Below are 17,835 nucleotides of genomic sequence, written 5' to 3' on the forward strand. Positions count from 1 at the left end.
TGTGTGTGTGTGTGTGTGTATACACACACACAGAGAGACAAACACACTCATAAATGGATGAGGGAATCTTTCCTTTCACACACAGTGGTAGTAGAAAAAAAAGAAATGGAGGCAAAGTCACACTCTGGGAACCACCTCAGGAGGTGCTCACGGAGGCAGTGGTACCTCTGAGGCTGAGACTTGAGTATGGAAGTCTGGTCTTAGGGCACCAGTTCTCAAACTGGGGGTCACACCTCAGATATTCCATGTATTTACATTACGATTCATAACAGTAGCAAAATTACAGTTATGTAGCAGCCATGAAGTAATTTCACGGCTAGGGGGTCACCACAACCTGAGGAATGGTATAAAAGGGTCGCCACACTAGGAAGATTGAGAAGCACTGCCTTAAGACCATCTCTCTCTCTGTGAAACTGTCTCCAGTAAACAGAGGAAGCACAGTGAACTAAGGAGAGAGAGAGGGGACAGACACAGAACAACCAGCCCAGCACAGGGACAGTCGCCTAGTGACACCCAGAGAAACGCACCAGCTCCTGGGGTGTTTCTGCTGAGGAATACTGTACAGACACAGGAAGGGTTCTTTCAGACGGACAAGCCATGAAGGGCAATGCAGAGATCATCACTGATGGTGACAAGATGGCTCAGCAGAAAATGGAGCTTGCCACCAGACCCGATGACAAGACTTCAATCCCCAAATCACATGGTGGAAGGAGGGAGCTGACTTCTCCAAGCTGTCCTTTGGCTTTCAACCAGGGCACTGTGGCATGGGCACCCCTCCCCCAATGTCATTTTTAAAACAGCTGATTGTTATTTCCACTCCCAGTGCCACGGAGCCTGTTGCCATAAGGCCATTGAGTAATTTATCTGCATCTCCTCCTTTGATGGACAAACATTTCCACAGAGTGAGCCCTCCTGAGCCCTTAACCCAACATCAGCTAGTACAAAGCAATCTAGTTTTATGCCACCGTTGATGTCCTCCGTCTTGGAGACTGTGGAAGAAAGTGTACACAGACATTTGACACTGGAAGCTTGGATGACAAGGACACCCGGGGATGAGGGAGGACATGAAACCAATCTGTCTAGACAGACAGACATGCTCACAGAGCTAAGGGAAACACAACTGCAGCATCATGACCCTTTGTACTGGGGTCATCTGGCTATACTTCCCTCAAAGTATATCCATACGGTTTTTGACTTTTTAAACTGAAAAAGTCATCTGGCCGTACTTTGCACAAATTTTAATTAGATACCTCAAACTCACTCATGCAATATACAATTTTAATAAAGCCATGTGTTGTGGGCAGAATTGAAATTATAAGGCCTTTTCAGATTAAAAGTATCAAGAGCATCCTAATTTCTACCTGGCTAGCAGAGTGAACCATCTATCTATACGACTTAAGACCTGTCGACACCGCTGGCCCACACTTTCTGACTCCTATGGGAGAATCATGCTCATGATGACACGGATCTGAACGTACACAGAGACCTCAGAAATGCATCTCCGTCAAGAAGTGGCACGATACCAATTACAGTTTACCCCTCTTATGTTTTAGCTTTTATGGTCTGGTCCTTAAGGGCTGTATTCATAGGTAGACCAGACACCACAGTCACCAATGAATGTCCTCCTTCCTGAATCACAGACTCTGTTAGCCCTACCAGCCCTCTGCGACTAAAAACCGGCATCTCTACACCCTTCCTTAGAACAATAAATGGCAACATGGCATCCATCTCGCCAGGGAGGGTGTCTTCTCTAAAAAGACGAGTGAAGTCTACGTAGAAGAACTACACAACAAGCTGTTGTGTCAACCCTGGACTGCCAAACCCGGTCTCCCTGCTGGATGAGGAAGCACTTGCTAGCTCATCTCAAGCGGCCAGCGCACCATCTGCCAAAGACACTCACACCTGAGCAATAGTCATGTGTGCCCATCCCAACAGGCATTTGCCAGCCTTAAAGATTATTGCAGCCAGACGGGGGCTGGAGAGATGGCTCAGCAGTGTGGAGTACGAGCTGCTCTTCCAGAGGACCTGGGTTCAACTTCCAGCACTCACATGGCAGCTCACAACTATCTATAACTCCAGTTCTAGGGGATCTGACACCCTCACACAGACATACTTACAGGCAGAACACCAATGCACATGAAATAGATAAATAAGTCTTCAAAGAAACCAAACCAAACCAAACCAAACAAAGATTATTGCAGGCATCAGCCACAGATTTTCAGGCTTTCCTTTTGGCCAAAGGACCATGGTAAACAAAATGATACCCCAGCAGCCACAGGCTGGTCCAGAAAATGGCCACCGAGATTGGGAACTGAGAAACGGGAAGGAGACCTTTCTGTAATGTAACTATAGAGCTCTGCCAAGTGCTGTAAGAGAGTGCGCATGGCCCAGAAGCCCTGAAACACCCACCACGGACCGTCTCAAACACGGGATACTGAATGTCCTTATTGAAAAGGCTTGAGTCAGTGTCCTACTAACTAGAAGCAGGGTGTTCACACTATCTAAAACTGTGAGAAGCCTAGTCCACTGTGAGGACAAAAGCTACCTCAATCATTTCTACTACACCTGCCCCATCCCTGGAAATGCTGCCCTACCTCTCCTGCCTCTGCCACCTCTGTCTCCACCATCTCTCCCATCACGGGAGTACTCTCCCTTTACCAGCATCACCACTTCTGACTTTTACACCAATACAGTCCCCACCGCCACCTCCACTGTCACCTCCGCCACCACCTCCACCGCCACCACCGCCCACCACCACCATTTCCACCTTTTCTACTGCAAAAACACCCAGTACCTCCGCCTCTGCTACCTCCATCTCTTTTGTCGCTAAGGGTCCCCAACTCCATCTTCTCCATGAACAATGGCAATGTGTTCTATATCCAACACCATCGCCACCTCCACCCTGCCATGCTACCCCCACCGCCAACAGCGCACGCTCAGCACAGCACTCTCAGCGTCGTGGATGGCGTCTCCGCCAAAGCACTCCACGCCCATCACTACTAACTGCAGCTACCATCACCAAAGCAAGCCACCTCCGCCACCTTCTCCAACAACACTTCTACAGCCTCCATCTCTGCCACACCCAGAACATCCTCCTCTACCTCCTTCCCTGCACCGACCGCCTTTGCGCTTCCCCATCTCTCACCATCGACTGCCTCCATTTCCATGTCCACCACATTCTATTCCCACCACTGCCTCTTCCATCCCCACCCACACCAAGACACTCCCCCTGCCACTTTCAGCTTGTCCACCAATCCAACGCTCTATATCAACCATCTTCCTCACTATCATCAACACTTCCTCCTGCATCTCCACCATCCCCACGACAAATTTACCCTCTTCCTCTTTTATCAAACAGCTCTGTCCCTGCTATCATACTGTCTTAGTTAGGGTTTCCATTGATGTGACAAAACACCATGATGATAAAGCAAGCTGGTGAGGAAACGGTTTATTCTGCTTACACTTCCACCCTCATTGCTGTTCACCAGGGAAGGAAGTCAGAGCAGGAACTCAAGTAGGCGAGAAACCTGGAGGCAGGAGCTGATGACGAGGTCATGGAGGGGTACTGCTTACTGGCTTGATCCCCATGGCTTGCTCACCCTGTTTTCATATAGAACCTAAGGACCACCAGCCCAGGGATGGCGCCACCCACCAAAGGCTGGACCAATGATCCCCCAATGATCACTAATTGAGAAAAGGCCTTTCAGCCAGATCTCATGGAGGCATTTCCTCAACTGAGGCTCCTTCCTCTATGATGACTCTTGTTTGTGTCATGGTGACATACAAAACCAGCCAGGACACATACCAACACTGCTTTGATCTCCTCTACCACCATAGTTGTCCACCTGAATCAACATTACTAGTTACATCTGCAGTACAACTTCTACCCCTCCAGTCCATAAGGCCTGCCTCCCCTCCCCTCATCACCACTGCTACTACATTTCCCTGTACACACCACATCTTCCCATATGACCCCGTCTCTGCCTCCCGTTTCCACCACCACTCCATCGTTGCCAGCATAACCATCATCATCACCTGCATTACACTTCCAGCATCATCTCCATCACAAAACTGCAAAGTTACCATGCTTCATGCCATGATGATAATGGACTGAACCTCTGAAACTGTTAGCCAGCCCCAATTAAATAAAGGTAATTCCTTTATAAGAGTTGCCGTGATCATGGTGTCTATGCAATAAAACCCTAAGACACTGTCTCCCTCCACACTGTTACCCCTACCCCCAGCATCTATGGGATATTGGTTCTAGGCGTTCATGGTTGCAGGAAACCAAGGATTCACAAGTCCCTTATAAAAACTGGCATAGCATACATCATACACATACACTCCTATACACACTTTAAATCCCCTCCAGACCATCTACTTAATAGAGTCTAAAACAATATATAAACAGCTGTTTACTATATTTGTTTGGGTAAGAATGACAAGAAATGATATATGTTTTTTGTTTTGTTTTTTGGTGTGGTGACACATGCCTTTTATTCTAGTACTTGGATTGCTCTGAATTTGAGACTAGCCTAGTATACAAAACAAGTTACAGGCCATCGAAGGTTGCACAGTAAGACCCTATCTCAAAAAAAAAAAAAAAAAAAAATCAAAGAAAAAAGAAAAGGAGGGAGAGAGACAGAGACAGAGCGGGGGATACATCTTTGGTAGAGAGACAAGTGTTTTTTCAAATACTTCTGACCCACAGTTGGCTGATTTAGAGGAAACCAAATACACAGAGAAAAAGGGCTATTCATCACTCTAGCATTCCCAAGGGGGTTGCAGGGGCGGGAGGGGGTGGGGAGAACCATGTAGCATTAAATGTTGAAGAAGGTTCAGATCTTCTAGGAAAACACAACTACAGAATAAACTTGTTCACCTCCGACCTGGCCTGGCAAGATTTTACCAAGTATCTCTGGACACAGTGTCAAGAACCAGAAAGACTGGGTGGAATCCAGGCCCCTTGGTGCACTATGAAGATGATCAATTATGCCCCGGGGTTTACAGAGTGAGCTAGAATGCCAGTCCCATTTAATCCCCACAGAGAAAGCTGAAACAATTGCTTCTCCCCAGGACTGAAATGGCACCAATCAGAGTCTGGGAAGGAGGCCAGCTCTCAGCTGGATCCCAAGGCTTCTGGGCCAGGCACAGGGCCTTGAGGTTTCCCTGATAGGGCTCTGCTTCTAGCTACAATTGATGTGTCTCCCAAGTAGAGTTAAGATGGAATTCTTCCTTAGACAGATTTGGAAAAGTTTCAAAGTCAAAAGTAAAAAATATGGTAGCTTATGAAACTAATTTTTCTTTCTATTATTTTTTCCTTTTGTCTGCTTTCTTTATTTTTGAGACTGGGTTTCTTTGTGTAGCCCTGGTTGTCCTGGATCGCTCTATATACCAGGCTAGCTTAGAACTCAGAAAGCCTCTCCCTTCTGATTGCTTGAGTTAAAGGTATGCACTACCATACCCCGCTTCTGTTTAACCTCAGTAGTAGGCATAGTCAGCCATGTATTTAGTATTTATATAAATCTTAATAATGGTATCCAGTAAGACAAAACTGTTGGGTTTTGTGAATTAGAACACTGATAATGAACAACCTATAAATATTTCCTAGAATAAGGCTTATCTGCTCCTATCCAGCGGACACTCTCAGAGGCCTTTACCAGTCACCCTTCCTTTACCCAGGCGGCAGCTTCCTCTGCAATAAAGTCTTCCACCTTGGAGGGAAGTTTAGTAAGATACAGGATGTGCTAAGAGTGTGTGAAAACATCCCATCCCCATAGGAACTCCATCAAGTTCTCTGGACATAAACAACTCCAGAGCTTCAGGAAGTCCCTAAAACTTACCAGGTTCACTAAGTTCCCCCCTCCTCAAGTGTATGTAAGCTATAAAGACTGTTGAAAGACACTCTCAGACAAGATGCTAGGAGATGCTCAGACTAGCCTAAAAGAGACAATCTTTTTTGAGCTGCCTGCAAGTTGTTCAGGGACAATTGTATTTTAGCCCCGTGCCAAAGATTCTACGTACTTAGACATTATAGAATACATTTCAAGTCAAAGCAGAAGTAGCAAAACTATTAAACTCTTGGTTTTTTGTTTTTTAAATATGCATTGACTTTTCCACAAATGGGACAAATTTTGTATAAAACATGTAACGGTCTATACACACGTTCGAAGAGTAAAATAAATATGTCATGGCTAATTATGAGGATGGAAAGAAAGAAAATAAATTCAAAGACTCCCACTGGTTACAGCCACAAGACTTTGCAACAATATCCCCACAAGTGTAAGAGAGAAGGAACAATGTGGGCCAGAGTCCACCATCCTTCAGGGCAAAGAGAGATACACAAACCACGAGTACATGCCACTACTCTTCTCTGAGCATCCATTTCTGGTTTTGTAACAGTGCTATAATGCCTGCCCTTCCAGGAGGCTCTGACCTTTCACCTCTAAGATGAAATCATGCAGCAAAGATTTTCCAAAAGGAGGTTAAGCGTGCAGAAGGCAATCACTCTGGGTGGTGCTATTGTCTTCCTCTCTTGATCATCAGCCAGGCTGTGGCTGGATTGGGGCACGGGGGAAATTATCAGCAATTTAAAACTTCATTAACAATTACAGAGAAAAGGTAACTATATTTGAGCCTGGTTCCCCTGATCATTTAAATATGCATCTGTATTTGTGGGAAGAATTCCCAACGGGAGAACTCGAAACTTTCTGAGCATTCACATAAAGTTCTAAGGCAGTGGTTCTCGACCTTCCTAAGGCTGCGACTCCTTAATACAGTTCCTCGTGTTGTGGAGCCACTCCAACCATAAATTGATTATTGTTGCTACTTCATAACTATAATTTTTCTACTGTATGAACTGTAATAGACAGAGGTTTTCCAAAGGGGTTGTGTGCGACCCCCAGGGTGAGACCCCTAGGGAGTAGACCTCAAATTGAACTTACCAGACAAGTTATAACCGAAATATAAATTCACTACAGCATTGAATACAATCACCTTCAAAAATCTGTGTAAAAAATGTTTATGAAGCATAAATGAATGATGTTTTTAGACTTGGGGCCAATTCCCAGGATATCTCATTATAGATATGTAAACATGCCAAGATCCTGAACCATCCCAAACCACCCCAGGCCAACCCACCCCAGCTCTCAAACATGTCAGAGAAGTGATGAACAGCATCAGGAATCCCCCTCCCCAACACCTTCACATTTTAAGAGAGAGCAGCCTCCTTCCCAACCAGAATGGTTGCTTCAGCAAGGAAATACAGCTTACCGTGTACTAGGTGGACCAGCTAACATCATATACCAGCAGCAGTGATGCTGAACACCACACAAAGAGCCAGTTTCCACTCTTAAACGTCAGCAGGCAACTCAAATCTGTTTCTCAGAGTAGTGACCTTTCCCTCCTGAGCACAAAGCTCTTCATGTTGAAGCACACATATGTTTTCTACAATCACCCCCCCCCCCCGCTGTTAGCTCAGCCGTTGTTTCCGGTTATTCATAAATGTTTTCTAACCAGCCTCATTTCACCTTGTTATGCCTGTGTTACAAAAGGTGCTCACAAGCAATTTAAAGTAAAATAAATAAAACAATATTGAATACAATATTGAATACAATATTGAAAAAATTTTGAAACCAAATACTGAAAACATTTTGAAAGTAAAGAATAAAGGCAGTGTTCATGTTTACAGAGCTCCCATTTCCATCAATGATAAAGAGACACAAATCCCAGATCCCCCAAGGTACAGGGTTTAGGGTCTCAGGCTAAACTCTAATTTTATTTTGATATTTTTCATGGAATAATAATCAGCAGTATTGTTATGATTGGGAACTTTCCTGATCAGAAGTCAAGAGGAAGAGATGGGAACCAGTACACTCCTAACTATCCAGGAGCCTGCCAAGGAGTCCTGTGACATAGAATATTCTAGCATTCCCTTTGTAGCAAAGCAACATCACTTTCAGTTGAATGGACCCCAAAAACCACGAGTATTCCTCCAACCCCACACGGGAATTCATCAGGTATAAACTTGTCATGTGCCTGGGAAGGAATATGACCATCAGTGCTGGTCCCTTGAAACAGAAGGCGCCACCATTAACTGAACCTAGACTCATGTCTGCCTCTATTAGGAAAGTTGGTGTTCGGAGTTAATCAGATGCTCGCATTACCATTAAATTGAACATGAACTCGACTGTCAGAGAAATTTACTTCAACAGTCTATCTGATTTTTTTCCTTTCTGCTTGTACAATGTGTGTGTGTGTGTGTGTGTGTGCGTGTGTGTGTGCGTGAATTCTGCATTTGTGTGGGCACACCTGTGTGGGTAGACATGCCCATGTGAGGCCAGGGTTTACTCAAGAGCCATCCTCAATAACTCTTCAGCTTCATGCAATGAGGCAGACTCTAAATCAAGCCCAGAACTCGCTGATGAGCTGGCCATACAGTCTGCATGCTCTGGCGATTACCCGTCCTCCTGAGGCTGAAATAACGGAATATTTACATGAGTTCTAGGATCGGGAGCCTAGTCCTCAGGCTTGTGTGGTGGCACATCAACCACCGAGCCATCTCACCCTCCCAGCCCCTCAATGTAATTTATTTATTTTTCTGGAATGTTCAGGACTTTCATCTTTACATAGGAATCTTCATTATGAACCATTTATTCTAAAGGTATCAGACCGGTACTAGTTAGGAAAGCCTTTTCATCGACGACCTGGCAGGTCTACCATTTAAAGAGTAAATCACCACAGGACAAGTTTTCTGCATTTGTAAGAAAAATACAATAATAAAATTTTCATATTTTTTGAAAGATAGAGCATAGCCAGTCCACTTACAGTGAGTTCACAGAAGTCGATACTGTCAAGGCTTTTGCTTCGATGTAGTCTCCCTTTAATTCGTCTTAGAGAAGGTTTTCCTTGGCTGACATTAGAAGTAGCACCATGGGGGGTTTCAGAGGATGGAGTTACCCTGCAAGAAAGGGGGAGATGCTTGAAGAGATGGGTTTACAGGTGAACACGAGTCTACTTGCACGTTGCCATGGATATGCAAGACATTTTTGTTTTCTTTCCAAGATTCACATCCTATCAAATACTATTTCTGAACGTATTTCTTAGCAGCTACCTAGTTAAGAAATTTTCTTGACAGAGTTCAAATATTTCAGAATTAAGATTCAGGAAAAGCCGACTCTATAACCACCACCCCTTGGTGGTAGAACCATCTTAGTGCAGGCTGACACTGCCCGGGGAACTCGCAGGCATCTGCTCCCCTCTGGGCAGTGATTTATGGAGCACTTAGACCAGTGCCTGGCACATCTGGGACAAATCAGCCAGCACTGTGCACACACACAGACAACGCTTAGCAGGCTTTTGTTAAGCAGGAACAAGACTTATTTAACCATACCATACAAGTGTAAACATGAGAGTCAATACTTAATTCAGCTGATCATGGGGTTAGAGAAACAGATTTTAAAGAACCAGCAAAAAAATAAATAAATATCTAAGTGTCCAGAGAATTCATCCTAGGACCGATGTTCTTATGTCAAACCCAGGGCTGCCAGGCACTGTTTCTGAGCCTCAGCGGGCAGCAGCATGAGGTAATTGGCGAGAGAAGTTGCCTAGCACCTGCAGGGAAATGGCTCGCTGCTGTCTGATGGAGGCAGTAAGCCAGACAGAGCAATGGGACTGTCTGAGGATGGGTTATGAAAGCCACTTTGCTCATTTTATGATGGCATCTCCCACTGTAATACAGTCCAAATTCACACATTAACCTTTGCAATACACACAGATACATTTTTTATGCTTCAACTGCTGTCTGAAAGGGTGCATCTTCAATGTATCTCTCTTTAAAAGACACACAGGTTGGAGTGATAGCAAATATTTAGATAGTTTTAATTTGGGGTAGGGAGACAAGGTTTTGCTACACAGCCTAGGCTGGCCCGGAACTCAACCCCCTCCTGCCTGAGCATCTCTCCTCTGTGCTGGTTATTATAGGCATGCCCCACCCTGTCTGATGCAGATGCTGATGTTACCAGATGCCTTCTTTATTAGTAAGACAGTGAGTATTAAAACAGCCAAGAACCAAACACAGAAGTGGATGCTCACAGCCAGCTATTGGATGGAACACAGGGTCCCCAATGGAGGAGCTAGAGAAAGTACCCAAGGACCTGAAGGGGGCTGCAACCCTGTAGGTGGAACAACAATATGAACTAACCAGTACCCCCTGAGTTTGTGTCTCTAGCTGCATATGTAGCAGAAGATGGCCTAATCGGCCATCATTGGGAATAGAGGCCCCTTGGTCTTGCAAACTTTATATGACGCAGCACAAGGCAAGGCCTGGGCCAAGTAGTAGGAGTGGGTGGGTAGGGGAGCAGAGGTGGGGGAGGGGTATAGGAAACGTTCAGGATAGCATTTGAAATGTAAATAAAGAAAATAATGATAATAATAATAAAGAAGCAATTACATTTAAAAGATTATGTATACAAGACAAAATGAATGTGACTTAAACCTTCAAAAAAAAAAAAGTTCTTTGATATCATTATATTTTTATTTCAAGAATGAAAACATTAAAGTCCCTTCATGTGTTAGTAAATGTTTGAAATTTACTTCCTCTCAATAATAAAATAATAGAATTATATTAAAATCTAAAAAAAAAAAAAACAGCCAAGAACATCTGCAATTTAGAATGAAAGGAATGTACACATATAGATAAAATATTTGAAAAGTACAGAACAATTTGAGGATGGAAAGTGTAAGCTGTCCCCTTTCCCCTTATCTCAAACCTCCATCCCTCTTCTAAACATACTGTGATCACCAGTTCTTCATACAGTCTCCCAAGCAAGGTGTAAGTTTACTGGGATTTGTCTGTCCATCCTTCCTTCTATCCTTCCTTCCTTCCTTCTTTTCTTCCACCCTTTCGTGTGTGTGTGTGTGTGTGTGTGTGTGTGTGTGTGTGTGTGTGTGTGTTTGCGTTTCTTTTTGAGACAGGGTTTCTCTGTGCTAACAGCCCTGTCTGACCTGGAACTTGCTTTGTAGATCAGGCTGGCCTCGAACACAGAGTTATGCCTGTCTCTGCCTCCCCGGTGTAGGGATTAAAGGTGGATGCCACCATGCCTGGCTGCGTGTTATTTCCTTTTATTATAATTTATTTGTAAGGTGACCAAATTGTTTTTTTTTTTCCTCTGTACTCTATTTTTCACTCAACAGACTTTGAAACTATTCCCATAATAAGCCATAGAAAGAAAAACCATCCTCTGATCTTAAAGACTAAATAGTATTCCCTATGTAGATGTAACACTATTTATTAATGCATTCCCCTGTTGATGGGAATTCAGTTTCTAATGTATCCTATTTAGCCATAAGACAATGAACATCTCTTGACATTTGCATACAAATGCAACCTTTACCAAAGCAGAGTCCTGGGAGGGCAATGCAGGTGAAGGGTGGGAGTTCTCTAATGTAACAGGCACAGCTACCTAAAGGCCTCACTAATGTGTGTGTCCATCAGTGGTGCGGGGGAGCACCCACTCAGAATCTTTAAGGAGCACAGCAACTCCATCACTCTGTAATGCATGTGTCCATCAATGGTGCCGGAAGCACCCACTCAGAATCTTTAAGGAGCACAGCAATTCCATCACTCTGTAATGCGTGTGTCCATCAGTGGTGCCAGGGAGCACCCACCCAGAATCTTTAAGGAGCACAGCAACTCCATCACTCTGTTGGCTTAAAGCCCAACTTCTCTATGGTCCTTGTGATTTTGAACTGCTGAACTACTGACTTCTGTAAAAAGATCTGTTGCAAATTTTCCCACCACAAATATGTTCTTTTCAGTTGATCACTATGTACCTGCTAGCTTTTATTTCATATATTTCAAATGCTTTTATCGCCTTAGTATCTGAGACTAGGATTTTATGGATTTAGTCTACATAAAGCCTCTATGCCAACGACATCTTTTACTTTAATGCTATTTCTATGACAGTTTCTCCCGTCTGTTTCTTAATCTTTACATTTTTCTAGTTTATGTTTTTTTGTGTGCCTATATTTTCAATCTTCCCAAATATGCTTCTTTTTCTCTTACATTATATCTCTAACTCCTGACATAAAGTGAGAGTGTCTGCTGAGATGATATGAGTCCATTTGAACTTAGTATGGTACTGATCTACTTAGATGTACTCTTGCCATCTTGTCCTATAGATTTTCCTGTAAATATTTTCTTCCTTATTTTTCTGCTTGATTAGTGTGACTGGGCTTTCTCTGATCTCACTTTCCTTGGGACTTCTTTCTGTTTCCAAGTAGTAATAGTTTAAAGTTACATTAGGGTGACTCTAACAATAGCTGGCTAACTGTAAACACACATGCACAAACACACACACACACACACACACACATGCTGGACTCCCTACAGACATTAAAATCAATTCTAGAAAATGGTGAAATATTTGTACATAATTTATGTGCATTTTCCATAGAGCTGAAATCATTCTAGATCATTTATAACACCTGATACAATGCAGATGTCACACAAGGAATTGTAATGCTGCTCTCTGGGGAATAATTACAAAGACAGTATCGGGCATATTCTCACCCACAGCGGGTGGAGCCTGTTCCCATAGAACCCAGCATTTCGAGGTCTGACTATAGATAGTTAAACTCACCTTCTCTCCCATGAGTAGGTCCACTAGCATCCTCACAGGCTCCTCTGCAATAATTGGTCTTACGCCTCCTCGATCCCTCCTTGGTGCTTCCACACTGCCCTAAGCTCTTCCCGCTCTGAACAGCTGGCAGGTTTCCTATCCGCGGACCCTTCTTCCGCTATCTTTAGCTTACTCTTTTCTATTGACACGCAAGATTTAAACTCCAAAAGCGTCCAGACATCATTATCGCCATGCTCCTTTTCAGGCTTTCTCCACTGTCCCCTCTCTCTCTCCCCAGGGACCTTTAAAGCCCGAGAGTCCTGGGTTACTTCTATTTGTACTTGGCTGCGCTTTCCAGCCACAGTAGTCATTGTGCCTGCCCTCAGTGGCCAACAGAGACACAGGACTTGCTGCTGGGAGGTTTGTGGGAAAACATTTTTGGGTCAAGAAACTTGGCAGACCCCTTAGCGACAGCCTCGTCCGTGGCCCAGCCAGCAGAGACTGCGTAGGAAGTAAGAAAACAGGAAGTAGTGGGGTAGCTACCGTCACCGAGAGGAGGAAGAGACTACCAACCCGGGACATCCCACTAAGTGGCTCCCATTCCTCCTCCACTCTATCCCTGGGTTCCCCTTAAGCTGTGCCCTGAACGGTGGCTCTACAAGCTGTTTCTCTTGGTACAGCATCTCACTTACTAAGCACATGTCAGAATTCTCTGAATGTTAGCTCACAGAGGACATTCTTTGCCGTTCATTCAGACTGTCATTAATTCAATTTTAATGAACATTTAAATCTTTGATGAATTTCCTGTAAATCTTCCTTCCAGGTGAGTTCCCAAAGTACAAATTCGATGACATCATGCTCTGGATTCTCACCATGTAAAGATGCCCACCTTGAACCTCCATTGTCTCCTCCATGGTCAAAGTTCTTACCAGAACAATGAAAGGCTTTACTCACAGGGAAACATTTCAGGACACTGGGGTGGGCAAGGACTTTCTTGGACAAGACATCAAAAGCACAGGAAACAAACCCAAAAATAAACAAATGGAATTACATCAAACTAAACAACTTCTGAACAGGGAACAAGGAACAGCGGTGAGGCAGCCTACAGCGGGGAGAAACACTCAAAGGAGCTCTTTTTGCTGACAGGGAAGCCCATGTCTAAGCACTTTATATAACTTCCCTTAAATTAAGGAGAAATTAACGACTAACTTACAAGAAAGCTGTTCTTTCCCAAATCCTGAATTTCATTAGTTATAAAATTATGAGCGTTGTCTCAGTAGGAGTACTACACACACACACCAGACTCAACTAAAGCTGGGCAGCTGGACTCTGCTGTAATTACAGACAGGAGTAACTCGAGGACAGACTGACACCAGGGTCAGATCCTTGACACCTTCTGGGGTAGCTGTGTGACGCAGGGAAATGGTTTAAATCCTTCAAAAATCTCAGTTTCCAGTGCGGTTTGGTGGTTCACACCTATATCTCCAGCATGGAAGACTGTGACAGGGGGATTGCTCTGTGTAGTGAGTTCTAAGCCAGCCTGGACTTCAGAGTGAGAGAGCTGAGTGTTCACGCTCCTCTCATTTTCTTATGGAACCACATTTTCCTCTTGGCATAGCCAATGTGCCTACAAGGCAAGACCCCAGGCCCCTTGCCTGTTTCCAGTGTAGCCCTCCCTATTCCTGGCTCCCGGAATCCGGCTCCCATTGGCTGTATTAACTGACCTTGATAGGTTAGGTGTGGGCTATACTGGAGGCTCCACTCTTTTAGCCTCCAGGAGGGAAGCATGCATGCTCCCCCTGCTGGCCTCAAAGGGTACTGCAGTCGGCTTCCTAGAGAAGGCACTCATTTGGGGACTAGTTGGCTCCCGCCCAGATGTTATTACCAACCCGGTAAATTGTTTATCATTTCCTCCTCGAATCTCCTTGTGTGTGCAATATCCTGGCTGAGGCCACCAGGGAAAAGTAAACACCAATCTCGCCCTATCAATCATGTCACACCTGAAGCCGCAACCCCCTGGCTGTCTGTTGGCTGCTGTCCAAATCCAGTCGTGGAAACTTCTGACATGGGCCGGCAAAATTCTGTAAGTCCCCCAGGAAACTGAAATATCACTCTTTTAAGACACACAGCGCTGCAACAGACCCCCTTGACACCGTGCACCGCCTCTGCCTCTCCCAGGCCTCTCCCTCGGCTGGAATGTCTTTCTGTTCCCCAGCCTGGAGGCCAAATGTGTCCAGGAGCCTCTGGCCTTCACTCAGTATTTGTGCGAATTGGAAGCTTTGCTCACAGCCATTTCTGACCACACCCCACATAGTACAAACCACTTTCAAGCCTTTCCAGTTTCCATTGTAACAGATATTAGTAACAATGAAGAACTGGGCCAGATAAACAAATAAGATGGTAAAAATGAAGCAGCTACATAAGAAGAACATTGTTCACAAAGATTATCACTAATCATTCTACAAGATACTAATTTAGGGGCTAAAAAGATGCCCCGGCAGTTAAGAGCATTTGTTACTCTTGTAGGGGATCAGGGTCTGGTTCTCAGCACCTACTTGGTGATTCACAAATACCTACAACTTCAGTTCCAGAGGATCCAAAACCCTTCTGTGACTTCCACTCCATAGTTACAAGGCACACAGACAGTGCCCATGCATACATGCAGGCAATATGCTCGTGCACATAAAATAGTAAAATAAATAAACTGGGAGCAACTACCAGCCTTAATGGACACAAGGCAATGCTACTGAGGCACTGCAGGGCTGTTTGCCGCAAAGGGGGAATTCTGAACAAAGGTATGGGATCAGGAGGCTTGGGGTACTGAGGGCAGTGTGGCAGCCGGCTTGTACAGGACACCGACCCTTACTAAGGTAGTGATGGTCGGAAGAGATGGCTTAGCCAGTAAAGCCCAAATTCAGTCCCAGGGACCCTAGTGGGATATAAGAACTGGCTCCTGCAAACTATGCTCTGACTCACACACACACATGCACACGCACACGCGTGTGCACACACACACATATACACACACATATATACACACATACACACATGAATAAATAGATGTCATTAAAATGTTTTTTAAAGGTAGTAAACTTTCTTTGTAGTTTATAGTTATCAGCCTAGAGAAGCCCCAATACTTCATTCATGTAATAGATTAATAATAACTGGCTAGTCACTACATTTGTGAAAAGGACCATATCCATAATTTGCTTATTTAAAAACCATGTGGAAGGCCAACTGAGCTGAAAGCCCCCTCTGTGACAATCAGAGTACCAGAGGGTACCAAGCCAGCTGCCAAGGGAGGCACCCAACTGTCCTACTCAGCTAAGATGCCCTTGAACTACATCAGTGACCAGCATTAACACAAGAACCCTAGGGATGCTGCAGTGGCAGGCACACCTTGGTGGTAACCAACACCTCTGTAATTGGACTTAAGACCCACTCAACAATTGAGAAGACATGCTTGGTACTGGCAACCTCGTGAGGGCATGGCTACTGGAGAAGAATCTACAGCAATAATAATCCCTAACAATAATCTATACATATCTGTCCTTAAACCTACAGATTAAGTAGAGTCTTCATACACACACCCTATCAAGGAAACTTCTCTTTTCAATAGACAGAAACTACTACAGAAAACCATAATTAATCCAGATGTGGACTTGCAGAGCCAAGCCCAGTGGAGATAATCTGCAAAACGCTGCTGCACTTAAGGTCTAGGGAGCATTGTACAAGAGGGGTAGAGAGGGTCAGAGGATCTGGGAGTTTGCTGTGCGACTGTCATACCAGAAGCTATACCAATGAAATCTCACCGACATGCCCGTCCAAACATGAGCAGAACAAAGACGACACCAATGGATGTGCCAAACTTGACAGGATAAAAAAAATTCCTCAAGGCTTCAATCCTACTTAAAGACCCACAGGCAACTGAGGAGAGCCTCGAGCAGAAGAGGCGGTCTTCTTCAGGGAAAAGCACCACAATTGGTTGTGCACTGCCATGGGGTCAGTCCTGCAGGAAAAACCTTGGCGACCCAACAGTGCACCTCGAACCAGCACTGGAAAAAGACTTCTACAAGGCACTTGCTGGTTCCTTCGAATGTAGTCTTGGCCACCCTCTTGTCCCCAGGCTGTAGTCTTCCTGCTCCGGTGTCTTTCTAACGGCAAATAGCCAGCATGAAACTCCTGTCTAGGCAAGTTAATGACTTTGTCTGTAAAAATGGAAAAAAGAATTAAAGAAAACCCAGAACCCACCTCACAGAGGCAGTTAAAGGGAACGAGAGGGTGCCTGGGAGGCCCTTCCACTAGGTCTACAGGGAGTGACTTAGATGGCCGCTCTACCATCCACCACATGGAGGCTGTCGGAAGGAGTGCATTGAGACTATAACTTCCAACAACCATCCAAGTAAATCCAGCAGGGGACATTCTTAGAAGTGTGCAGGAAGCGAGCTGGCTCAGTCCCTCCCTAAGGTCAGTGTAAGCACTCCTTGAAGCAGTTGGTGTCAAAAAACTCAAGACTGTTGAAAATAAAATTATTATGAAAACATTTGTCACATTTCACATAAAAATAGATCAGGGTAATTATTACTTGGGCCTGTGGAAAAATTTCACCTTATTTAGAAAAACAGTGTCTGCGAATGTAATCGAGTTGAAGTTCTTGAGATGAGAGGATCCTGGATTACCCCAGATGGGCCCGGAATCCAGCGAGGCCTGTCTGTAAAGGGCAGAAGAGGAGGCCAGGGGCACAGAGCAAAGGGCCGTGAGCTCATAGAGCCAGAGACTGGCTTAACATGGCCATTGAGAACACCTGGGCCACCAGAAATAGGAAGGACAAGGGAGGGCCAATCCAGAGCTATCCAGGGCCCAGAGACCTTGACTTGAGACTCCTTGTTCTCATGGTCCTAGGAAATCCAATGCAGCAACCAGTGGTGGTCCCCAAGGAAAGACAGCTAGCCACACAAACACACACCTGTCCAGAGCAAGGATAGCAGGCCCCAGCAATTCCCAAACCAGGACATTAAACAGCTTTCAGTCTCAGTAACAAACGCCGGGAGCAAACAACCTCAAAGGTGGGAAGTCTACTCTTGGCTATGTGTTTCAGAGGCATTTAGTCCGTCTGCTGACTCCTTGCTTCTGGGCTTAGGGGCAGAAGCATCATTGTGAGGGGGGGGGGGAAGGGAAGAGGAGAGAGAGGAGAGGGGAGGGATTGTGAGGGGGG

General features: G+C 44.9%; 1 protein-coding gene across 5 annotated transcripts in view; it reads right to left on the reverse strand.

Moving 5' to 3' along the window:
• The window catches only part of Tjp1 (tight junction protein 1), a 232,727-nt gene that overhangs the window by 210,639 nt on the left and 4,253 nt on the right, over positions 1–17,835 (reverse strand). For 4 of the 5 annotated variants that reach the window (XM_029539293.1, XM_021187445.2, XM_029539421.1 and 1 more), the window contains exon 2: positions 8,827–8,959. In XM_029539293.1, coding sequence (XP_029395153.1) covers positions 8,827–8,959 — 133 coding nt within the window. Of the gene's footprint in view, positions 1–8,826; positions 8,960–12,641; positions 12,854–17,835 lie in introns of those variants that run through there. The other variant, XM_029539367.1, reaches the window with a different exon arrangement.

The sequence above is a fragment of the Mus pahari genome, chromosome 1 (genome assembly GCF_900095145.1).
Source record: "Mus pahari chromosome 1, PAHARI_EIJ_v1.1, whole genome shotgun sequence".
In the NCBI taxonomy this organism is placed as follows: domain Eukaryota; kingdom Metazoa; phylum Chordata; class Mammalia; order Rodentia; family Muridae; genus Mus; species Mus pahari.